At 37.6% G+C, this 26,519-nt stretch overlaps 2 protein-coding genes across 12 annotated transcripts in view; one reads left to right on the top strand and one right to left on the bottom strand.

Annotated features, from left to right (window-relative positions):
- Window positions 1–26,519, top strand: part of NBEA (neurobeachin) — a 536,625-nt gene that overhangs the window by 359,974 nt on the left and 150,132 nt on the right. The window lies entirely within an intron of this gene.
- MAB21L1 (mab-21 like 1) lies at window positions 31–4,131 on the bottom strand. The gene has a single exon (XM_006182654.3). It carries the CDS (start codon window positions 3,672–3,674, stop codon window positions 2,595–2,597), a length of 1,080 nt encoding a protein of 359 aa, XP_006182716.1. The 5' UTR covers window positions 3,675–4,131; the 3' UTR covers window positions 31–2,594.

Raw genomic sequence — 26,519 nt, 5'->3', positions numbered from 1 at the left:
TGCAGTGCTGGTGGCTTTGTGGCAGGAAGTGGTTTTCAATTTTGCTTGGTTTTAAATGACAGTGGGGGAGGGGAGCACATTCCCATCTTTCTTGCAGAAAGTAAAATGAATGAAATAACACACATGTTCTATTTCATGGGATTGAAGAATATATTAGCGATTTAAAATCTTGTATTACCAGATCATGCACATTTTGTACATTTTAACAGTCTTTCCATGAGTGCCTTTGTGTGCACTTGGTCAGATTTGATAGTTGAACCAATTGCTCCCAAGTCCCTGGGGTACAGCATCTCCAGCTCTTGGGGAAGACTGGGAAAGGTCTCTTGAAATTTCTTACCAAAATCACTTTTGATTTCTAAAAGTGTGCATTGCAATATGACTTATTATTTATTGAAAGGTTATAAGAAAAAGGGCAGGGATTTGGATATAAATTCATCTCTCTTATTACATCCATTTTTTCACCTCCTGAAATAAAAGTGGATTTTATATGTGAATTTAAAAGGAAGAGAAACTGATTTTCTGAGAAGCTTTGATTTAAAATGTGTATACACAGTATATACTGGCACTCAGATGTTTAAAGTTTGTATTCTTCTGTGAGTATAATGCCAGACAATTCATATTTGGATGATTTGAAATGCATAAATGTTTATTATATCTTATTGTGTAACTTTTAAAACGTGAGGTTTTGGCAGCTCTATTACTCTGCACTCTCTTCTGAAAATCAATTCTGTTGTTTTAACTTTTGTTATTGTGCAATTTGTAAACTTGTTTTCCTGAGAATAAGAATTCAGAGAACGTGTCATGCTGGATATTCAAGCATCATTTTACAAAGATCTTCCTTTAAAGTATTTTTCAGAGGCAGTTATTCTAAAATAGTCAAAGACAAATGCTCCCATAGATCCAGAACTGTATAATTTATATTTAATTTATATAGAGAAATAAAGCAGCATAAAACACTATTTGTAGAATAGCAATTGAAATTCTAAAATTTACCCCCACCTGAATTAACTAACTACCTTAAGGCCCATAGGTGATTAGTCCTTCCTGCACTTGTTGACAATTAAAATACTCTGAAGGACAGTCACAGGACTTCTTTCACTTCTGGATCCAAAAGAATTGAATTTTGAAAATGAGTTTTAAATGTAATATATTTGATTTTAGATAATTTAAAATTTGTCTTTATGCCTTTATCATTGGCTTGCTCTATGAAGTAAAAAGTAATTTTGGATTTCTGATTCATTTATCCTGCCAGTGGAACCCTTCCTGCATAAAATAAGGTTTGACATAAAATAGGTCAGAAATTATCTTCATTTTATTAGCATAGTTAGTTTTCATATCCAAATTTCAGAAGTTTTATTGGAACTTTGTTAAGTTCATTTTCTCTGAGTTAGTCTGATTTTTAACTCAGCAACCTTGACTGTCATGACATATGTCATCCTTATATTTATCAAAAATTCTACAGAAATATTAACCCAGAAGAGCAAGCTTTCAGAGATAAATTTAACTTGTGTCTGTTGTAGCATGAAATAGTCTCATAAAAAGTCAGCAACTGACAGTAGATCATTGTCTTCTGGAGCTATACAAAAAGCTTTTCTCTAATATTTTAGATTTTATTTTTAATAATTTCATTAGCGTATTTCTCACAATGTTTTAAATAGTCAAGTGGGTTCAGTTTTCAAAATGAAACATTAATCTTCTGACCGAAAAACAATTTAAAGTGAGACACAACAACTTTTATTTTACTTCATTTATTAGCTTCTAATTAAATAAAAACCAGCAACAGAAATTAAAATCTAAATCACAAAAGTAATTATCCAGTGTATTTCAAGTGCATTTTTCAAATATATAATTCAGATATTCAAGCGTTATTATATAAGCTGAATTCAACTTTCTTTGAATATATTTAAATAACATTTCAAGTATATTTATGGAATGTTAGAAATAGAACAAGCAATATATTTGAAACAAAATGTAAACTTTTTAAAGTTCAGACACTTCCAAAGATGGGTCAAAGTACCAGGAGGAAATCTACCTTTAAATCTTTGTTAGTGGAAAATGTCTGGAAGTATCCAAAATGGCAATTTAACTTCTGTTCACCAAATCACAAAACACCAACATCCACACTTTCAAAGACAATGTGAGATCACAATATTTGTTACAAATCAAAATATACATTACACTTTCCTTCAGATGGCATATCCAAATCGTGTTTACTCACAGCCAGATGCATCTAAATCACCAGGATTGCTATAATCCTTTGATAGTTAGGCAGTGTTCATTGTGGTCTTGCATTACAGCCAGGCTGTTTTCCGGGTGTTACTGTGTACTTTTCAAGGGAGATATGAAATCCTTTGTAAAGAAGTCTTCTAATACTTGTGGGTTTGGGGTTTTCTCCATCCGCTTTCCCTGCTTCTTTTTCTTCCCTTGGAGGGGTGGGTGAGATGATGCCTCAACATTGTATGAATACTCCTTTTTAAGGAAGAGATTCTTTGCACTGTCAAGTGGAACACTAGGTTGGAATCGAACAGGAAGTTTACACTCAGTGAGAACTTTGAGAATAGTCATCACATTTCGGCTCTCGATTACATTGTCCTCTAAAGTTTTTCCAAACTTTTCGGGTTGGTTAGGATCTCTCTTGCCAGTCGCCACGTTTGTTTGGCAGCGTTCTCCAAAGCCGAGTGAGGTTTGCCTTGAAACAGATCTAAGTTTGGTAGGAAGTAGTGAGGACACCGCCGGCACTGCAGGCAGGAGATAAGTTGCAGCAAAATCCCGTTAAGCCGATCACCCAGGCAAGACTCGTCCCAGTCTGACTCCCGGGGATGCTTTTCACACTCATAGGAAACCAAAGTCTTCATGTGGTAATTGTTCAGGGGCTGGCCTGGCAGTTCAAGGTGACGATCCCGTAAGGTTTTGAGGATGGAGAGGCATTTCTTTCTGCAGCCCCCCATCTGCAGTCTGTTCTCTGCCTCCGCGAACTGCAGCACCCAGGCGTCGCTCTCGGCTGAGCTCTGCTTGCCGGCCAGGGAGTGGCACTCCTTGGACAAGAGATTGAACCCCTCTGCTTTGACCTCCGCCACCCGGTTGGGTCCCGGCCAGGGGATGTGGGGAAGTGGCCAGTGGGCAGCACTCCTCGGCCAGATCCCGGTGCATTTAAAAGCCGGGGTGATCTGCACCACGTACCTATCTCGGATTCTCAGTTTCACTTCGCTGGTGTCTGCCACCATCTTTACCACATCCCTGTAGCTACATTTGTCTACCGCTTGAGCCACCAGCGTCTGAAACCTGGACCGGATTTTGCGCGCCGAGAGGTAGCCGGAGGCGGTAATGAATTCCACCCAGAGGGACATGCTCCTCTTGCGCCCGTCGCTCAACTTCAGCACCGCGCAGCCAGGCAGCGAGCCGTCGTCCACAAAGTTGAACACCCCCATTTGGTTAAGGTAAAGCACCACTTCAAATTCGGTGGGGGAGATGACCTCTAGGCCCTCGTAGCGGTTGTCCATCTCGTTGAGAGAGCTGATGAACCGGGGCTCCTGCACTTCCACCTCCTTCAGGACGTCGGAAACTACTTTGCAGACTTCCCGAATAGTTTTGGCAATGGCAGCTTTCCTGGCTTGGCATTTTTCGTTGTAGTATTTATTCAGATGGTAGACCAGCTTGGCCTGAGCCGCGATCATGTTGGGGCAGAGATCCGGATTGTACACCGGAGTCTCGCAGTAAGCTGTGGGATCCAATGCGGCTGCTAGAGCTGGAGCCAACTTCGGTGGAGAAACGGGCCGCCGCGCTCAGAAATGTATCAGAAACGTCTTTCCGAAGTGCTGCAGCGGTGGATTCCTAGCGGCCGCGTTCCCCTTCCTTTTATCTTTGAGCCCAGCCGATCTTAAAGTGAAAGATTGTTCTACCCCCTCTGTTTCTCTTCCTCTTTTACAGAATCCTTGTGTGAGAGAAACGCAAGGAGAGATCACCTTCTCAGTAATAAAAACAAAAGTTGCGCTGAGACCCAGCAAAGCTCTTCCAGTAGTCAAAATAATCAACCCTTTCCGTATTTATTTACGCATTCCTGTAATCATTGTGTGTGCAGGACTGTTAATCAGATGGAGGAAAAGTGTGCTGAGTGTGTGTCGGGGGTGAGTGTGCGTGTGTATGTGTCAGAAGAAGCTGCTGTTGGTTTGTCTAAGAGCCCAGATGCACTCGTGTGGAAATTATAAAGGCAGGGCCAGGCAGGCTGGCGGCCAATCGCCACTGGGCTCGTCACGACAGCCTCCGTCAGCTCCAACCCGGCTAATTAATCCCCCTCATGGATATAGGCACACAAACTGAAGGTAGGAGGCTGCTGCCGGCAGAAAACCACCCAGGCCACCTAGACAGTCTTGGAAATCAAGAGGAGTCTCTCGGCTTTGGTATTAATTGAAGCATATTGACGTTTTGAAAAGACTTGGCAAAGTGGTTCTCTTCTGTGCTGAAAACCCTGCTTGTCTTTTTACCGATGAAATGCAAATACAGGTGTACTAATGTTCATCCATCAATTGGTGAACTAGATGGGATTTTCTAAAACAAAAGTCACTAACTTGCATTTAGAGTAAGATAATTAATGTCTGTTAATCCTCGAGGTCCTTCTGAATGCAGGCAGAGAGTTTGCTCTTTCATGTATATGCAAGTTGGCTTAGATGGACTAATAATACCTGTGTGATCTGGATGTTCCGATATTAGAATGATTTTTTTCTTATGTTATGCAGTGTTTAATTTGTTTTTTCCTCATTTGTAGTTGTTGAATCTGACAATTACTGCTGTTAAATGTTGTCTACCCCAGTTTAAGCTAGGATGTTTAAAAAATGTTTAGTACACCCCTCCCCCCATCTGCAGTCCTCTTTGTACTTCGATAGACTTGCCCAACATTATAACCAGGACATGAAGTTTTGTATGCACTGGCAGAAATATTTGAGAAATAAACTATCTCTGTGATCGAGAGATTATTTTAGTGTGAGTTCATAATGAGCTGTATTTAATAGGTGAACATTTAGGAGAGATCATAGAGATGAGACCTACTGGCAGATAACTATCCTGAAAATTTGCAGGTTTGGGGTTTCTGGCTTGTTTACAGATGTATAATTAAGGCTATATCTCTTCTCCTAAGTGTCCTTAGTGGTCACCTGACAGTAGACTTCTAATCTTATATTATTTCATAGATTTGATTACAGGAAAATGGTTGCGGTTTTAAAAGAAAATTAATTTACAGTCATCCAGGGTTTTTTAATTTAAATATCATTTTTGAAACCTTTGAAAGAAGTCATTTCTAAATTTGGGAACCTAGAAGCAGGAGTGAGAAATGGATTTATGTGGAACTTTTTTTTTCCTGGTGGTACCAATTGTTACCTTAATATACAGGAAATAGAAGAAATACGACTTAGGGATTCTGTAGTGGTTTTTAAACCTAGGCATATTTTTAATTGCCTACCTTTAAATTAGATGCTGTCTTTTTCAAATTAAGAATCTTTCCAACAAAATCCTATAACTCTTGGAACCGGTTTGTAGGTACTTTCCTTCAGAGCCACTTGTAATAAGATCTTGTTTAGGGCTTCCACTTTTTACTGAAGCATTTGATGTTTTTTTTCCTTCTTTGCACAGGTAGAGCATCATACTTTCTCGTTATCCAAGAGTGGTAGATTCCGATTTAGCTTAAAATAGTACATTAGACTCGGGGCTCATAGCATCTGTCCACTCTGTCCCCCAAGAACCTTTCATTCCCTTAAGCAGGGCTTGGGAGCACCCGCCAGCCCGTCCTCACTTTGCCAGCGATGCGGGTGAACGCACTGCTACCTTTTGGCATTTGGAAGAGAAGGAAGAGGAGGCAAATCAGAGCCCCAGAACCTGCGGCCACGAAGGCGAAGATGTGTCGTGGTCTCTGAGGAAAAGCCACCTTTGTCCCCACCCAGCGCAGGTTCTGCGCGCTTCCCGCTGGTGCCTGTCTTCCGCTGCTCCGCACTCCCGGCCCATCCTTCTTTCCTCTCTCTGCTCAATGTCCCATAAGCTTTAGTGTGTGTGCGCGCGCGCCTGTGGGTTATTTTAAAACCTTACTTGGTGTCGGGAGTTTCTCCACGGCCGCTAGGCCACGTTCTCCGCCCCGGCGCCCGTCCGCCCGAAAATCGCTGGGCCCACGTGCGGTCGCGGCCGAGCCCCGCGCTTCCTGGTCGCCGTCGCCGGCCCCTGCGCTTTCCCTGGCGTTCAGGTCAGAGTTGCTTGGCTGAGACCTGGTCTCTCGATTTTGGGGTCTACCTGCAGATGCCCCCGATTGTCCAGAATGTGAGGCAGCCTGGGAGGCGGAGGCCCCCGGGGCCGTTTGGGGGACCCTGGCTCGGCCGTCCGGGTGGGCCTGACGCGAAGGACGCGAGGGGCGCCGCAGCCGCGCTGGAGCCAGGCGCGCAGGTGGCGCATCTTCGGGGCTCACTGTGCGGCTTAATTGGGTTAAAGCGAAGCTAAACGCCGAGGCACTTTGTGCAAACTAATTGGTATAACCAGGGCCTTTTCACTAACGATTTGCACTTTGAAGAAGAAAAATGGATGGTGAGAAAAGGACTAAGAAACTCGTTAGTCCTAGAGTGTTGCGGGGAAGTGAAGTCATTCGGTTTCAAGGACCCCAGGACTGTTTTCTGAGCTGCTTCCTTCAGCACCCTTCAAGCGGGGAGCTGACAGTGATTTACATAACATAGGATTCACCCATCCGCTCTTATCACTGTGGGTGAACTGGGCGCCCTGGAATAATACTCCAGCGCAAGTACTTCTTGTTGCTGCAACACAGTGATTTTCTATTACACTGAACACGTGAAATGAATTGCCTTCTGTAGCTGATCCTTTCAGTGATCTCAGACACCTCTCATTGTTGAAGGGAAAAATTAAACTATTCTGAGGAGTGTTTTCTACCCCTTAATTTTTTTTTATTGAAATGACCAATGGAGAGGAATTTAAAATATATAGTATATTTTCTGTAATTCTGCTGATTTTCACCCAGGCTTTGGAGATAGATTTGTTTTATGGGAGCAATTTATTTAACTGTTTTATGGTAATTTTTTAAAACTATCACTTGACCTATTGAACCAGTTATTTCATGTGATTGTGTAATACATGGAGATAGCTTAAAATAAATTGATTTGCTTAGGTGAAAAGTTCATAAAACAACTCTAATGACACCAATCTTACTTGTATTATTTTTTTTACTATAAATATAATCATAGTAGTTAGTACTAGAATAAAAGCTTGTGTGTGTGTCCTGTGCTTTAGGATATAAATGCTTAATTGTTTTCATTGGTATGCTGTGCAGACATCTTTGACATGAGCTAAGAATAGAATGCTAATTGAAGAAAACTGACCTAATTGAAGAAAAAAAACCCACAAGAATCTCACAATTTAATGACAATTTGAGATGCTTGTATTTGAATGGTATTTGGAATTTTAAGTCTTAAGGATTTGACTTTTTCATTTCACTTAATTTACTAGGCAGCCTTACTTTAAAATGTGCTATTATGAAAAAAATTGAAGAAAGTCACAAGCACACCATTATCATAAATTTTAGGACTATTAATGAATATATAATAATTAAATATTTTGATCCTTAACACTTCCAACCATTCAAAATAACAACAGCAAAATAATTTTTCCTGAAGTTCTGTTTCCTAGGTAACTTATTCTCCCTTCTGTAAGCCTACTTAACTTTATGAGATACACAAAGTAATGTGCAAATAGTCACCTTATTAGGTTTAAAGGAAAACTCTATTATGTTGAGAGATGGAGGAATGTGAAGTTTCTGTGTTTTTAGAAAAACCTAATTTAAATCTGAATTACATGTTCATAAATTTAAGCAATTGTGACCTTTCATCTGGAAAAATATATCTGTTAGAGGATATGCATACACATGTTAAATGCTCACATAGATATTGTTTTGTGTTTTTTCATTATCTACTGGCTGCTATTCTGTTCACAAGCATTCATGAATTTAAAGTTTTATTTTTTTAATATGTGCTTATTACACTGGGGAGATAAAAAGAATATGAAGTTGAGTTTATTAAATTATTTATCCCTACTGCTGGAGTGGCTTTGAAGGCTCATTGTATGCGTCTGATTTCTAGCCAGCCCCCCCTTCTTTTTTAAAATGCACCCAGGCTATTTCATCTGTTTCATTCTGCCAGACACAATATATTTCTTTTTTTACACCAGAGAAATTAAAGACAGATATTTGTGCAGGGTTTTCTTTATGTGTCACATTAAATAAAGTAAAATAGAGGGAGTTTTTCTGGTAATCTAATTTGATGGCATCTATACCTTTCTTCCTGTTGTGACTCCTTGTATAAGAACACTTGAAACAAAATAGCTTGAGAGCTTCAAAAGTTTCAGTGACTTCCTAAAATAATTATTTCATATTTTAGTATCAGGCTTATGACGATATAGAGAATTAAGGTCACTGTTTGCACAATACCCTATTTTATTCCTTTAACCAGAGCATCCTGGTGATTGTGGTTAAATTTTAAAAATTACTTCCTTAGTTCTTCACTTGATGTTCAAGGCTTTTGCCTCAGCTTTCCTCATCCCTCTAGTACGTGATCATACAGTCACGTTGGTAGTAGGGAATACTTTTTTTTCTTATAGTGTTGCTTAGTAAATTTGTTACTGGTGTTAAAAAATGTTGAAAAGAAAGTAACTTTGAGATTAAAGATGGAAGTTGGAAGTGTACTCTACCAGAATTAGCACCACTACTAGATTTGCAGATTTGAGGTTAACTCTTGATAACTCTGGCCAAAACCTTTCTTTTGGTAGAAAAAAGACATTTCAAATCTGGGTTATTTAGATAATTGTCTCAATTTCCTCACTTCATTTGGATGTATACACAAAGGTACAGGATATTTTAAGTTGCATCTGCAAACTGCCAAATTTGAAGGGCAGGGTTATCAACCAGAAGACTTTGTTATTGTTCACAATCCATTGTGGTCTCTAACCCTTTCCAAACATTTAAGGATTTGGGGGTTAATCTCTCATTTATTGAGTACTATGGCAGAAGCATTGATTCCAAGATTCCAGTTCCTCATAGACCCTTTAGAAAGTCACTGTTATCTTTATAATCTATACAATTTAAATTCATTTTACAAGATTCTATCTTATGTTTTTAATTTGGATATTGTAGACATATTCTGACAGGAAAAATGGGCTCGTGTGATTCTTTTCTATATGAATGTATGAAAACTAGGTATTCCTTAACCCATAACTAACGTAGATTTATAGACATTTGCGTATATGACTACATCCTTAGTACTCTTAGTACCCTGCAGTTTTATTGCACTTGAAGAAAACAATGGAATCAAATGTGATTAGTGTCTGTTAATCTGTACATCTGTAGTGGGTCATCCAGGACTGCACAGCTCTCATTACTGTCTCAGACCATGTGTGATTAAACCACTGAAAATATGCAATGTTACCTTGAGACTAGGGTATGGTATGTAGATAATCAACTTCCAGTGATTGCATGTCTAAAATAACACTTCCTATTCCTAATTTTAGGAGCTTATTTTTAATGAGTAAAGCAATTCTTCTAAACTAGGATTTATTTTTTAAATGATCAGTAACTGGAGTAATAATTAAAAGGATAATCACATTAAATAAAAAACTATTACCTTTTGTCACATATATGCAATAAAACAAATGCTTTATAGAAAAAATTGAAATCAGTTTATGAATAGGAATTTACAGGTTTACATATAGAAATAGATTATAAGCATTTTCTGAGATGAGAACACCTAAATAATATTTAATTTCCACTTACGTGTAATTATTTTCACTATTGTAATAATATACACCTTAGTCTACCTATGTGTACTACTTCTTAAAAGCACAATTTTTCCATATGACTTGTCAAAAATGTCAGGTCAAAAGTACTAAGAAGTTATTAATACTTTTTAATCTACATGTTTATTCATTTTATCTAGCCACCTACATCAAATCAAAAGCATGATGAGCATAAGGCATTTGTAAGATGTGGTGTCTCTTAATAAAAACTTGTGGACCCTGTGAAAAAAAGTTATAGCATTATTATTTTATTTTTATGTGAAATCTATTTTTATTATTAAAGTCAGGTTTATTATGTATATTTTGCAGACATTACTGTTCTAGTCTGTGATTTTTCCATATGAGTGTGCCATTCTATGAACTTTGACAAATATATACAGTCATATAACATCTGGCACATTGAACATTTCCTTGGCCACAAAAGAAGTTTCCTTGTGCCCCTATTTTATTTTTTAACTTGCAAAATTTATGATTAATTTATAAAAATTGGGTGTTTTGATTTTATATCAAAAAATCCTTAGACTGTAAACACCTTTATTTATTCCTCTAGAATTTATTATTTCTTTATGCTTCTAATTTAAGACCAGTTTAGTCAGAGAGCACCAAAATAGCAGCAAGATAAAAAATGCTATTTCAGATATACAAGCAATAGGTTTATAATTTTTGTTTTACATAACAGTTATTTAATTTTAATGTGTGACATTGGTAAAGGATTCATTTTTCAAGGGAACTGCTAATATTTGTTATGCTAGCATGAATATGTGTGTTAGACTGAGGAATATAGTTTACAGTTGGCTCATCAAAATATGTTTAAGAAACAGGGATTCATCTTATAAGTTAGCAGCATTTGAGGCATATATGTAATGTTACTAGCTTTATGTCATCAGAGAAATAAATCTCCTCTAAGTATTTGAATTACATTTTACTTTGCATTTTTGGTAGATTAATCCTCCCTTTGAGTGGTAGGGGATGAGGCCAAGGAGTTTATTAGAGCTAATATTAATTGATATATACACATTCTTGGAACATAAGCTTCAAATTCTAGTTTTGTATAAATATGCATTATCATTCAAATTTAGATGGTTAGAAATACTCCAAAGAATTATTAAATTGTAGTAGTACAAATATATTCATTGATAATGATGCCCTTTCAAGTATTTTGCCTTTTTGCAACTTGGAATAGTACAACTAGTCTTCTCTTTCTTCCCCAAGACATAAAATTATTTAAATACTTTCTGCTTTATATTTTTATTTGGCAATTACAATAGAAATTTTAATGTTATGCATGCTTACAGGCCTATTAAGAAACAAGTTATTGCTTTCTTAATAATCTTAAACCATTTTTAGGAAGTACACTCTTTTTATGGTTTGCAAGATAGCCCATGCATGCAGACTATACGTACGTACACACAAACACACACACCACTCCAGTGTTTCAAATAGTAAAAGGTTGAATTGATCTGTGTACATTTTTTATGTTAACCTATTAAAAGGAAAACAGGCACTAAATATAGGATTCTTGTCACCACCGGGATTTAATATCACATCTGCAAGATTGTTCTGTAACAACCTTTACAGTTTTCAAAAATACCTTAAGAGGTTGCAGCTAAATGGAATTTTAAAATAATAACAACTGGAAGTTTCAACAGTATTTATCCAGTTTTTATACTATTATCCCGGTTTAGGTAGTATACACTAGGGCAGTTGATTACTAGCCATTCTGTCCATATAAATAAAAATATATTACTCAGTCACTCACATACATCATGTGTCTGTGTATACATAAAAACACCTGCACTTACTTAAAACTATTTTCACTTTTTTGCAACAGACCAAGGTTAAGTTTTTTGCAACATGAACCTGTGTTTGATAAGCAAATTGCATAACTCACTGGGGAGGGGAACGTGGGGGTTTTTTTGGTTAAGGGGGGGTTTTGGGGGGTTTGTTGTTGTTGTTTTCCCTTTTTACTAGCAAATTCAGTTCTTCATTTGTTTTGCTCTCCACGCTGCATTAGCACAGTTTTCCCCTGAGTGCATCTGCCAGTGTACAATTTAGCCACGGGCATCTGTAGACCTTGTGGTGATCAGTATTGCAGGCAAAAGCCATATGTGTTTAAATAAAAAAAAAATCTCTTTATTTCATTTGCTGTTTTAACTGGATGGATAACTTTTGTGCCTCAAGACAGAGGAAGAAAAAATACAGAAATAATTAATTGCCTCTATTCTTGAGGCAGTTTCATTTCCCCCTCCAATATGGAATGCTTGTCAGCTTTCCTGATAAATGACTGCATGTATTTGCATAGATTTTACATTAACACAAAAATTAGTTTTATTTGTGGAAAACTAGTTTACATAATAATATAAAACCTAGTGTTATTGATTATGTTTCCAAGCATTGATGATTTTTTTAAAGGGATCGTAGTCTTGTTATTTTTCAAAGGTCTGCTCAACCTATTTCTTAATTTGAACTTTTTTTTTGCTTTATATACTTTTGCATTATACAAGACAAACATATTTATAAAATGCTAAAATTTGAAAAATTATTTTCTAGCTATATTAACCACAACTGTTTCAGAACCAGACTTCGTAGCACTCATTTGGTAAATTGATTCTGATTTTAAACTTTTGCCGAGGAATATTTTTAAATACTTCTTATCAACTGCATATGCCTCAAACGGTTGGAGGATTGCATCTGTGCAAATGATTTTAATTTTCATATTCATGTTATCCAAAGGATGGGTAGTCTATTGGGTGTGTGCAGTTGAGCTCACTCCTGAGACATTATGCATTGTTTACAACCAATTTTAAAATTAATCTGAGAACTATTCTTTCTACCTTCAATCTGTTTCCTTAAACATACTTAATCAATTGATCACCCTAATTCAGCCTTGGGAAAAAAAACACTCTGTTGGAGCAATTTGAGTGCTGAAAACAATTCTCCTTCTCTAAGTAGCAGGCAGTAGATGTTTATTCATCTTGTAATCTGGCATCTTGTTGTCTAGAGGCAACCCGCTAATTATGTGCTATCTTGTATTATCCATGTTACGGAAAATTCAAATATGTTCACTGCTGTTAGTTATATCACAAAGCTTTTCATAAAGTGTACTTGATCCTCGAGAAACCTACTAGACTTAACGGCAGCCTAAACCAAGAGTGTCTCTGCCACTCCTTGATTCTGGGACACCCTGGGTGCCAGCTGTCACAGCTCAGCTAATGATGACAAATGCCCCTCTCTATGCAGATTGCCGAGCTTGCAGGCTGCCGTGAAAGGCAACCAGATTACCTTTCTTCAGATAGTAACTTAACCTTTTAAACTCGTGTCAGAATGAAATTATCAGCTGTGATAGTTTCAATATCTGTATCTTTAAAAACAAAAAATCAGAACAATATCAAATTACACTGACTCACTTTTGAAAAAATGTTCCAATTTTTGTATAATTTATACTACTTTACCCTTGAATGCTGTGAGTCTTAAATAAGAAAGTCTAGATACTCTAGAGCGTGTATTTGAACCCTGCCTTCAACTCAGGTAGTGTGATCCCTGAGAAAATCATCCAGAATATTTCGGCCAGAAAATAGGCTGGTGAAATTTTTAGGGCAAATGTAATTTTTTTTTTTCTTCTCTTCACCTGTATGGTAGAGCCTTTATTCTCTCGCTGTGTGTATGGGCCTGGCCTGTTCCAAATAAATGGTTATATTATTTCTTTAAAATTCTATGGATTATTCCAAAGTGACTTAGATAATAATTGTTACTGATGATTGTTTTCTGTACTTTCAAACTTGAGCTTTTAAGTTGTTGATTTGTGCTATAAAAATGTATTATATTATGATCCATATACTTTACCTACCCAGATTATTCAGAACAATAATAAGCACCATTAACCATAATGTAATTCAGGGGAATAAGTTGCCTATTAAATGAGATAGTACCTTACAATTGCAACAGTCTTTTCTATTTTCAATCTTTGCAACAAATATTAATTCCCATTTACAAATAAAGAGACTAAGATTTAGAAAGCTTAAGTGCCTTACCAAGGGTCACATAAGTCATTACAGAACTAAGTCTGTCTGACTGCAGCTGCTCTCAGCACCAGAGTGTGTATACTGTGCATCGTGGAGCTGCATATACGTGTGTGTGTGTGTGTGTGTGCCTGAATGCCCGCATGCGTGTCCTGTCTGCACCCAGATATAGTTTTAGCGACAGCTACTAGGATGTAAGAGTTATTCTGAAAAGAAACTACAGGCTTACGTTTACATTAAAAATACAGTTGATGAGTTTTAAAGATTGCATTCTTTATTGTAGCCTTTTAATTAAGTAAATTTTGAGACACTTTTTATGCTATGAATTTTTATTTTATGATAATATATCCATCTACCTCATAGGGACAAACTTAGGAGATGTATATACTACTTAATGAATATCAAATTGGACTAATTCACCAAAAGTATCACTTCATTGTAAAACCTAAGATTAAAAGGATATACCTTTAGACAAGTGAAAAATAATTACTAATACATTTAAATACAGTATCTGTATACTTTTTTATACATATAGTTTTATTCTGTGACATCAATGAGTTATACAAGCCACAGTATTGTACATCTTTCAGTTCAAGACACATTGAAAACTCCCTTTTATCAAGAATTTAAATACAATCATTTCCAAGAAAGCTATTTGAACACCAACTGTTTTTATTCCTCACTAAACTTTTCTTGGTACAGATACTACAGTATCAGGATTTTTATCAGTGATACATCTGATTATGTTATAAATGCTCTATCCTCATGTATTTTAATTATAGAATTACTTATAATTACTAGTCACTACTAATGCCTAATAAGTTGTAAGTATTCCACTGTATATAAAAATTATATAGAATTTACTGTGAGTGTTTTATTAAAACGTACCCTGCAATTAGTGCTGGAAGGAGGAAAGGAATCCTGCCTCATAAGTAGACATTTTTTATCAGGGCAGGAGAGAACTTTCAAGGAGAATAATTATATTATGTAACCCTCCTCGTTAACTGTCTGAAGCTTCTCTACAGCATTCCTAAGGCATGGTCATCCAGCCTCCACTTTTATCCCCTTGATGAGGAGTTCATTACCTACTCAGATGGATACTTGCACTTACAGACAGTTCTAATTGTTAGAAAGCTTTTCTAATGTTGAACCCAAAATCTCTCTTCTTGGCACTTTTACCTTTTGGTGCCTTCTTTATAGTCTTGTCCCTTTAACAAAAATAAGCCCTTAAATTAGCATTTACAATGTCAAGTTGAATACTCTCGGGCCTTAGCCATCACACCTGTAGCATATTTTATGTCAATTCATCATTCAGGATCCACTCTCGTACATCGTTTTCTTCAACTGTGGTGCCTAGAATTCATTACTCCCATAGTGGACTGGGGGAAGTTCAGTAGAGAGAGACCCCTATTAAGTGAAACATGACCGCATTCCCTTTTTGGGGGGGAAGCTCTGTAGCTCTGTTTACAGATGCAGAGCTATGTGTCAACAACTGTCTCATTTGTTTAGACATATGTTACTGGGGTCCTAAGTAAATGACTTTTTTCTTATTTTCCCAGCTCATTTTATCTTACTATTTTTAGCTATTTTTCCATGGTTTGACTTTTAAGTTATGTGTTGTTCTTTTGAATAAGCATTAATGAGCATAATAGTTCTTTCTTAAAATTTGTCATAGGCTACATGTAGAACATCCATAGCAAAACAGAATTTAACTACAGTGAATTTACTGGTTTTGCTCAGCCAAGGTATACTAAGAGGCTTACTACTTAATAAGGTCTGTAGACAGATTAATAGATTAAATACTCCACAGCCTTTATATGGTTTTTTGCCAAACACCTGAAATTCTAATACTAGTTTTCATGGCCTTATCAAAATACATAGCTAAGCCCCATTTGGTATGAAGTGCACACTTTGTATATTTTGACATATTCATCAGTTTTGCTCTGTGATTAGATTTTTTGTCTACAAATGAAATCTGCAAATTTCCCATATGCTTAAACAATGCACAGAAAAACTAGTGAACTTTAAATGTAAATTAATGTGTTCATAGAGTCTTACAATATTGTTGGAATAATGTTCGTAATTATCCATTAATATATTTACCTTTTGATGATAGCAATAATTTCTAAATAATTTACCATAAGCTGAGGAAAAATGCTTTTTAAAAGTGAAGTATTTAACAAGTCGAACTCAATGTGAAAACTTAAGCTAAAGTAGTCTCACCAGTCAGAAACCATTCTTCAAAAGCAGTGCCAGTAGCTGAATGTACAGTAAGCCACAGTGAATTGGTGAATATCATACCGAGTAAAGAAGCCTCCATTAAATAGTGAATACATTGCTGGAAAACCATGTTCAGAAGATTAAGTTGTAAAAGGCAACCAATATTAAGAAATTTTTTAAGTAAGTAATTGATAGAATACAAAATATCTTTCTTTTAATTTATTTCACTATGGGTTGTTAAAAAAGTCTAGTAGCTTTTTGGGTGAGCGTGTTATTTTACAGCCTGAGATTTCCCTAAGTGTAGGACACATGACTTTGTTTACCACCTTTTTTTTCCTGAATGAGGGTTTTTTGTTAATACCTTACGTACTGTTGTTGTGACACGTAGGCAGTAAAACACAAAGACAGCCCGCCTGAGGCTGAGTTCTCTTGCGGTTTGTGTCTTGAATGGAGAATAAGAAAGTCCAGTGCTTTTACAAAAGAAACATTCTCAAGTGCAGAGCTGCCCCATCTGTTTCATCTGGTGGCTTATGCAATCAGAGGTGTTATCACATGAATCTAAATGCACGAGCAGTTGTTTTATGAACTCTTCCTGTGCTTTGAGGAGTTTATAAGTTCCCTGCTCTACTGTGTGTCAGTCCCAGCTGACCCAAGTGCATTCTGCCGAGCATATTTGGGGGATAATTAGAACTAATGAAGCCTGGAACACAGCTAATTCTCTAAATGATTTATTCTCATGCTTTTGTCTGATTCCAAAAGATTCTCCAAATCATAATCTATGCTGCTTATTTTTTTTCCTAGCACCATGTTGATGCAGCTACTCTATGTTTGATGGGCATTAAATAAATCAGGTATTTGAAATGCTGAGAAACATATTTCATAGTAAAAGTTTATATTATTCGTTAGTCACCAGCATTGAATGGAATCCCATTTCTTGGCCATTTTTTGTTTTTGCTTATATCTCAGACTGTTTGTGGTGTCTGTAGGTAAATAATAGGAGAGAAAACATCAAGAGATAAGAGCCTCTTAAAAAATGTACCACTGGGGAATAAAACCCACCCAGAAAATAATGGAAAATAAGTAATGGAAGATTCCAGTGTCTGGATTAGATCTCCTAAGGAAATCAGAAGATTTTTTAAAATCCTAAGAATAGCCTTCAAGTTTCAAAACTGTTTCATTACTATGGCTTCACTGTACCGCATTGTTGAGAATGACATTTCTCCACATGCCCTCACCAAGTAGTCAGTGATTCAGTGGCCTGTAACACTTTAAATCCCATCAACTTGCTTTCCTTTCCTGTTATAACTGTTTCAATGAGTGGCACTTTTGTTGTGCAGGTTAAGATCTGGTAGCTTACCGAGGGCACACTAGAATGAGGACAGACACAATTGCCAACACAAGAAGGCTACAGCTTTATTAAAGCCTCACACTCAGTAAATGCAATACCCAAGTCTCTTCAGGTAGGTAGTTCGTGTAGCCTATATTCTGTTCATTCTCTCGTTTTCTAGAAACTGTAGCAGAATTTGTTTTTAAGAATTTTTACTTATATCTATTGATCTTTAATATTCAACATACTCTAGAGCCCAGATAATAAATACCTTAAGGGCAAGTACCACTTGATTAGATGTACCGAAATACCTCAAATACAAACCAACTCTGCTGCCTAAGTGCTGCCCTAGGAACCAGTTGGAGATTCCCTGCAACTCATTAAGATATTTAATGCTGCCTTTTGTAAATTCTAGTCTTCACTGTGTGCCTTGACCTTAGGCATTATTAGTCTTCCTTATCGCTAACAATCTGCCTGGAAGCCAGCTGAACATTCAAGCAGCATGTTCTGGAACCTTGAAGGGAAAAGTTGCAGGTCATTGTTATTGCTTGGGCTTTAAGAACATCTTTTTTTATTTTTAATTGTTTACATCTGTAAGAGAGACAGAAAATGAGTTGATAAAGCTAGTTAATATTGCGTTCCCATCATACACTAGGACTGTGCTGGGTCCGTGATCTGTGGTGCTGCACCTTCATCCCCTCCGTGGCACCAGGAGTGGCTGCTGCTGCTATTGTTTCATTGCTAGGAAACTGAGACACACAGAAGTCAAATCACTCCTCCAAGTTTACAGAGCTAAGAGTTTGCAGAGCTGAGGATTTTCAGCCAGCCCTTCTGAATCCAGACTCTGGAGCCCACTTTCTTAGTCTCACATTAAGCTTTTCCTCAGTTTGCTTTCTCCTCTGTGAAACAGGGATAATAATATCTACATCATAGGTTTGGTGCACAGATTAAACAAATTAATAAACGTAAAAAGCTTACGGTAGTTTTATCTTGTATTACCCAAGTCCATACGGGAACTGCAGAGCTAGGTTTCAAGCCCAGCTCTTTTTGCCTCTAGACCCTTGAGCTAGCATAGTACTTGGGTGAATATTTGTTGAATAAATAATTAAATGAGTATCATCTGTCCAGTACTTCCCAATGGCAGAACGTGTTAATTTTGCTGGTGGTTTTGAGAGCATACAGCAGATACTCAATGATGGCTGAATGAGTGGATGATTACTCATGCTGTGCTCCCCTCGAAAATACACTGATGATTCCCAAATGTAGAGCTTCAGCCAAGACCTCTCCCCTCAATGCCAAACTCAAACTGAGCCCCTGCTCGTCAACCCCATCCTGCCCCTCCTGCCATCATCTATACCCCAGTGAATGGCAACTCCTTTTTCCCAGTTGCTGAGGCCAACAGCTTGGCTGCCATCCTTGACTCCTCTCTTGTTTTGTACCCCACAGCCAGCGACATCAGCAAATCCTCCAGAATCAGATCCTTCAGAATCAAATCCTCCAGAATCTGACCACCTCCTACCAACTTTATAGCTTTGGTCTTACTGAAGTTACATCATCACTTCTCTGTACTGTTAGTTATCCGACAAGTGTCCTGGTTTCCTTCCTTGTCCCATTCCTGTCGTACCCTTACACTCTTTCCTCAACGTGGCAGCCAGAAAGATCCATGAAAAATAAAAGGAAGTCAGATCAGTTAGTTTTTTGCTGTTGTTGCGGGGAAGCACTGCCCTAAACATCAAGTTTATTGGATTGTCTCAGGTGGCACCCTTAAGTTCACAATTCTCATACCAGCGTAAAGTCTAAATCATTAAAATGACTTATTGTCTCTACAGTCAGCACTTCCCACCCTACTGCTCCGCGCTCACATTTCTGACTTCATTGCCTACTGATGTCGTCATCGCAGTGTCTTCACCAGGCGCCCTGGCACCCACTCACGTTAGGGCCCCTGTGTGTGCTGGCTCCTCTGTGCGGAGCTCTGCTCCCAGGATCTACATGACTTTTCCCCTTGTGCTCTCCAGGTGATTAACTTACCTAAAGTGCAGCACCCCACCTGCACTCCTTCTGTTCCCCTCTCTGTCTTCTTTTCTTCTACCACATATCACTGTGTTACATATGTTTTTACTTGTTTATCATGATTGATGTCTCTCTCCCACAATTTAAATCTGAACTCTTAATGAGGGCAGGGATTTGGTCTCTTCATTGCTACTATACCCAATCTAAAACAGTGCCCAGCTTAAAATGAGTGCTCAGTAAATACCTGTTTAAATGAAGGAAGGGAGGAAGGAAAGAAGGGATGGATAGAGGGAAAAAACTAGAAAGAAGGAAAGAATCAAAGGAGACAATCATTTAATTCTGATGACTATTATGTTTGTAATAATGCTATGGAAACGGTACTTAAAAGTTCCATAACCTCTTAATTCACAAATCATATTGGCTTCTTGACATCATTGACCTCCTCCTTTTTGGGGGGAAATTTCTTCTCTTGACAAAAGGAATAATACCAGCTATTGAACGCTTATTCTGTGTAAGTCCCTGTGCTAAAAGCTTGATGTGTGCAGCACATGACTGAGTAGGGTTTTTCCGTGGCTCCAGAATTGACATCTGGGGTCCAGAGCTGAGAGCAAAGAAGCATCCAATGTTTCATCTTCTAAAGAGCTGAAAACAATTGAGACTAGACAACGGAGCTTATATTCTAGGGAGGAGACACCAACTTAACAAACATATAAGCAAGGAAACAAATCTAACATGTCAGATAGTGGGAAATGCTTTGAGGGACAGACATTACTGTCTTATTTTTATTATTTAAGGGCCTCTGGCTGGAGTGGGACTCAAAACTGTCCCTTATGACTTGAGCATCCGTGCACTTAACTCTTGGGCTTTGCTCGCTGTCTCCATCCATTATCCTGTTTTGCCTCTTATCCCACTGACTGATTTTTCACCATTAACGTGCCTCTCTTTTCTCTTTCTCCTCTAACTTCCTAAATATGAGTATACTGTTTAGTCTCTTCTCCTCTTAAGGTCATACTCCTGAATATGGGTGCAGATGATGCTTGGACAAAAACACAGGTTTGAAGTGTGAGTCCAATTATATGTGGATTTTTTTCAATAAATACATTTATGTCTGTAATTGTATTTCCCTTCCTTATGATTTTATTAATAACAATCTGTTTTCTCTTACTTTATTGTAAGAATACAGTATATAATACATATAACATACAAAACATGTGTTAATTGTTTATGTTATTGGTAAGGCTTCTGGTCAACAGTAGACAATTAGTTATTCAGTTCGAGGGGAGTCAAAAGTTATACGTGGACAACAAGGACCTACTGTAGAACACAGGGAACTATATTCAAGGTCTTGTAATAACCTATAATGGCAAAGAATCTGAAAAAGAATACATGTTTATAGATGTGTAACAGAATCATTTTGCTGTACACTTAAAACATTGTCAATAAACTATACTTCAAGAAAAATTAAAAAATTAAAGAAGACATAAAAAAGAAATGAATAAAGTAGGTTGAGTTTTAGAAGCCATAGGAAGAGGAGGGACCGTGGTGAACACATGCTTGTCCAGAGGTGACAGGTATAGTCCTGTTCCACGTGGTGGTTGTCTTAAGGCATTCCAGAAACAGCACTGTCACTTATTCAGATTTTAAAGAGAAGTCAAAATCCATTTTTCATCTGTAGTCTCCTGATTCTTAAAAAAATGTTGGCTATCTTTTTTCAGACTCTATGTGGTCCAGATGAAACTTTGCTGCAGGCTGGATTTGGTCCAGTGGCTTCTAGGGTGTAATTTCTGGACCTCTGGTCCTTTACCAGCCCAACACTCAGCAACACTGAGGTGGAAATCTTGAGGTAGTCAGACTTTTAAAAATTTTTTTGATATTATGTCTGAAAGAAAGGAGACTAAGCTGACTTTTTTCATAGAGATTAGGGTTCATGATAGGTTCTCCATTCTCTCGCCTGGTTTCTCAGTGGCCTGTCAGCAGTGAGGATGAGGGCTGTAGCCCGTGGCCATGAGGAAGATGCCTTATTCAGCAGTGTGGCTGATGTGCTGTTTGCTTATGAGGTAAACCCAGTCATTTAAGACTTTGTGGCTAACGAGGGAATTGTGCAACTAGAAAGGGCTAATGGAAGATGGTGACACAGGTTAGTCCTTGGTGAATGAAGTCATTGGAATCAACAACTGTGTTTTCCTCTGATTTCCAGCTTGCTTGAACTTGTAAAGAAAATGGTGCACAAGATGGTGCACAGAGTAATGTTTCCCGTTTGCTTACTGCCCCTTGCCCTCTGACATGTGTTGATTCATTCATTCATGTACTCATCAGGTATTTATTGAGTACCTATATACGAGGCATCCGGCAGTATTCTAGGTTCTGTGAATATACCTGAGAACAAGACAAAGTCCCTGCCTTCGAGGAGTGTGCAGTCTGGTATAAGGACCTGGCGGTGTGCCGCACATGCTGGAGCTCTTTTGAAAAGCTGGCCAGTCATCATTCCTTCCCAGCTCTTGCAGTTATGCCATTGCTTGAGTTGGATGTCAGAAGAGAAGTAGCAGTTGAGGGTGGTAGGGGAAATTAAGCAAGGAGGTCGCCTCTTTTTCTGGGATGTCAACAGGATGTTGCAAGGTGGTCCTGGAGAAGAATTCCTAATAGTTCTTGCTTCTGGTGTATCTCCTGGGGCCTAGTGGTTCCTCTCATGGCCTTTGGAATCCTCTGAGGGTATTCTTCTCTGCTTTGCTTTGGAGCTCCTTTGGAATTGATGTGGAGATTCAGGATGTCCTGTTGGAAATGCAGCCCTCAGGGTGTTTATTTCTTAACTCAGGAAGCACCAAGGGATAAGGAATAAGATTTCTTCCCTGCATGTTCACCTAGTTGTGCTTTATTCATAGCTATCAGTCATTGAGAGTAGCCGGCACAATGGCAAATTTCATTTTGCTCTGTGTTGAACCGTTTGCACTTAATTCTATTTAACAAGTGAAAATTATTGGGCCTGTTATTAAGGATGCTCAACACAGTCCACTCTGTTTTTTTGCTTATTTATTTTGGACTGGTGCATGGTTTGCCGGATAACCTTTCGTCTCTATTATTGAAAGAAGTCTTGTAAAGTTGGGTTCAAGTCTCAGCATTGGAAATGTTCTTCTGGACTATCTGATCATTAATTCATGAAAGATAAGCAGTGCCATACATATGCTTGGGAAATCACACACCTTTTAATATGCCAGGGCCTCTAATAAATCAAGAATACCAAGAGTCACCCAGTTAGGAAGTTAGCATTTAGATCACTGGCTTTCTCAGAGACTCACCAGGTGAGTTCTCATTCCTGTAATTTATATTTCTGGGCTTCTCACATATCCCTGTCATATGGCCAAATGTGACTTGATGATCATAGTAAAGAAGGCAAGCAAACAACTTTTTTGTGTGTGTATTTGCCATGGAGAAAAACACATCTTGATGGGACCCCAGGATGGTATCAGAACGACCATGGTAGAACATTAGGATGCCAAGGCAGCATTTGTTAATAGAAGGCTGGTTGCTTATATGTTCAGTGAAGTAGATCCTTTTTAGAAATGGTGAAATAACCCTGCACAGTATATTGCTATAATTTGATAATACAATAATGATAATGCTTTTTACTTTAAAAAACTCAGGAATTTGGTAGGAATATAAAATTGAAAAGCACAGCAAAATCAGGAATCTATCAGTCACAGTTCCTTTTTTTTTTTTTTACAGTAATATAACTCAAGGAAAAGCTAAAATACGTGTTTGTAAGCCAGCAAGCTAAAGACTGTATTAGGAATATATAATGTATGCCCCCATTCAATCTATGCATACATACATAAATATGTACATATACACACATACATACGTACAACAGAATCTTGATTATCCTACTTCGGATACTTCTTTTTGAGTAAATTTATGAACTTTTGCTTGATCTGAGGTTTAGCCCATCACGTGTTCCTCAAGCTAAATTTTCAGGTGTATAAACATAATATAACAACTACTTAATACCCAGACAGGTATACTTCATTGAGTTTCTAGTTCAGGATAAATACCTTTCTGTCAAGGACTGTGAGTCAGAAATTCGTAACACTTAGATGGGAAGGTAGGACATCTGGATTCTGATCCAGGTTTTACAAAGACAGGCTTTTTAGGCAAGTTTTTAAAAAATCTTTCAGGGGTTTTAGTTTGCTCATCATAAGATGATTTTGGTGGTGGGGTAAGGGCACCAAATAAACATCCATTTATTTGGGATACCATTGCAAATGTGGTCTAGCCCCTTTCTTTATGCAAAATAGATTCCCTATACATGTGCTCTGCATTCATATTGAAGCTTGATTGGGAACAAGTCGTCCCATTTGGCAATTATTATAAATGACAGGCAATATATCTCGTTGCTGAACGACTCTAAGCACCCATTTGATATTTATACAGGGACTATAAAAAAGTTTTACATGGATTTTCTACTGCACTGAGGGGTTGGCGCCCCTAACTTCCACGTTGTTCAAGAGTTAACTGTATGCTGCTTAATTTCTTGTTGTCTTATGGTTATACAGCTTGAGTTATCATCTCTGTGTAGATGTGTCACAAATCTGTATCGCGAATCCTGACCTCTCTGTTAATTCATCATCGTCATTTTCTACATCCTAGCAGACATTTTCCAAATTGATGCCCCTGTCTTCCCCATATTATTGTTCCTTCTTCCTCTCAAGTAGAAGCCAGAAGCTTTTCTTAAGGATTGCTCTCTCTCATTTCTTCCTTTGTTTTTGTCGTTGATTTGAGTCACTGTTATAATTGCAAAGAATTGGCATCCTAGTCATTATTGACTCCTCTCTTGCCCTTTGCTCCTTCTCTGCCACCTCTCTGGCTCTGTTAATCTCCCTGTCTTGTGGATTCTCGTTCTTACCTAGTATCTTTCACGTGCATTTTTGTCATGCTCGCCACCATCACCCTAGTTCAAGATCTTTGTCACTTCATTACTAGACTGTGGATCTGCTTCTGTCTTTCCCTTCTCTAGTCCATCATAAAAAATGCTGCTGGGTTGACTTTTTCACAGATCAACTTCTATCATGTTACACCCCTGTTCAGAAACCTTTGATTGACTCCTGGTTCTCATGGGAAGAAAGGGAGGAAGTGATGGAGGGAAGGAAAGAAGCCTTTTCTGGTTTTCAAAGTACTTCATTATCTGACAAAAGCAATACTCCAGTATTAGCTTCTTGACATCCTTACTTGCATTCTCTGCTGTACACTGATTGTTCTCCTAACACAGTTCTTCCATTTCCTTCTCTGCCTTTTTACCTCTTACTCTTCACCAATCAGAATTGGATCCACTCCTTAAAATCAAATGTATTCTATCTATGATTTTCCTAATTAAACATGGTCTTTTCCTTCTCATTAATCTTCATTATCACTGGACTTTTCTACCATTGGTATAGTGTATATAAGTGCTATAAAAAAGAGTAATTTAAATTTGTAAATGTCTTTTGTCTCCAAAGTGGATTCAAAATTCCTTGATGACAAGCAGATTTTTACTCTTCTTTTTACCCTTACCCCCAAATGCCTAGCATAGGACTATAAGCATAGTAGATGATCAGTACATATTGTTGAGTGATAAAACATACCTTAATCTTCAGGTATCAAAAAGGAGGAAGAGGATTAGGGCAGGTTTAGTGATCACAAAAACCTGGTGACAAAGGTCATAGTAGCTATTTCATCTGTAGACTGATTACAAATAAGCTGGACAAGCCTTCATACGTTGTGTTTCATCCATGAGTACTATAATAGTATGACATATTTGGTACATTGAACAAACTGGTTGGCTTCTATTTTCTTTCCTGATAATTATTAAAAACCAAAATTTGGTAAGTAGGTTGAGATTCTGCACAGCCATCTCAAGGTGCCACTGTTATCTTGGTGTCATAATATTATACAAAGAAACAATTCCTGAATTTCTTTCCTGCTTTATATTTCCACAAGTGGTGGTCTTGAACCTTCTTTTGTCATTAAAAAAAAAAAAAAGAGTCTTTCCTGAAGACACTCATTCCTCAAAACAATTCAGGTGAATTGTTCAAGTGTCTTCATTCAGGAGAATTTAAAGAGATTTGAAATAAATATCTTAACAATTCATGAATTATGATATCTCAAGTATAAATATATGTGTAAGCAATAATTTGAAAATCATACAGTTATAATCATCGGGCTGCTGAATGCACGGGAGAAAAATGCAGTTGTAATGCTTTCTCAACATTACATCAGGAATGTGGAAAACATTCCTTTAAAATTCCTTGCAGAGGACTCAGGCAAAGAACTTCTTACATCATTCAACTATCAGATATTTATTGAGTATCTCTTGAGCTCTCTACTATGCCCTGGAGATACCTTCCCTGCCTTCATGGAGCTTTCAGGCTAGTAGGAGATTATAATTAACTGAGCACACAATTACAGTTCTGGGGGCTAAGTACTAAGTGATTTACTAGGGATCATAAAAGGAGGGGCATGTAAATGCAATCCAAGAAGTCTTTCTGATTGAAAAACTGAAGGTTGAATATATTGGTCCTGTCACCAAACATTTATTGAGCATTTTTTCTCTTTCTATCCAGTTCTCAAGCACTGTAATACAGTGGTTATCTAGCTCATACATCGACTATGAAAAGCATTTATATGAGAAAGGTAGAGAAATCATAAAAGAGTATTTGGGTACACCTGAGATGATTCTCAAGTTTCTACCTTGAGTGACTGGTGTACAGAAGCCCTACCAATTGAGATACAGAAATATTGGAGCAAGAACAGGTTTTCTGGAAAGATGATGAGTTTAGTTTTAACCACAGAAATCTGGGTTACCCAGGTGGAAGAGTAAAGAAGGCAGTTCATACATATGTAGAGAGAGAGACATAGAAGCTTTCTCTAAAGCTTAAAAGAAAGATCTAGGACTCATCATATTTCTTATAGTTAGAAGCATGAGCACTTGAAAGATGCCAGGAGATAGTACAGAATGAGAACAGGTGCAATGACAGTATTCTCAGGATCACCAACCGGTGAAGATGACCCAGGAGAGATGAATGAGAAGTGATGTTCAGAGAAGGAAGAAGGAAAACAAAAAGATAAGACTGTCCTAAAAGCCAAAAACA

The sequence above is a fragment of the Camelus ferus genome, chromosome 14, assembly GCF_009834535.1.
Source record: "Camelus ferus isolate YT-003-E chromosome 14, BCGSAC_Cfer_1.0, whole genome shotgun sequence".
NCBI classification, from domain to species: domain Eukaryota; kingdom Metazoa; phylum Chordata; class Mammalia; order Artiodactyla; family Camelidae; genus Camelus; species Camelus ferus.
This window is presented reverse-complemented; position numbering and strand designations above follow the sequence as displayed.

Bases quoted from the DNA above. Each gene is read 5' to 3' on its own strand.
- MAB21L1 (XM_006182654.3), bottom strand. From the start codon at position 3,674: ATGATCGCGGCTCAGGCCAAGCTGGTCTACCATCTGAATAAATACTAC.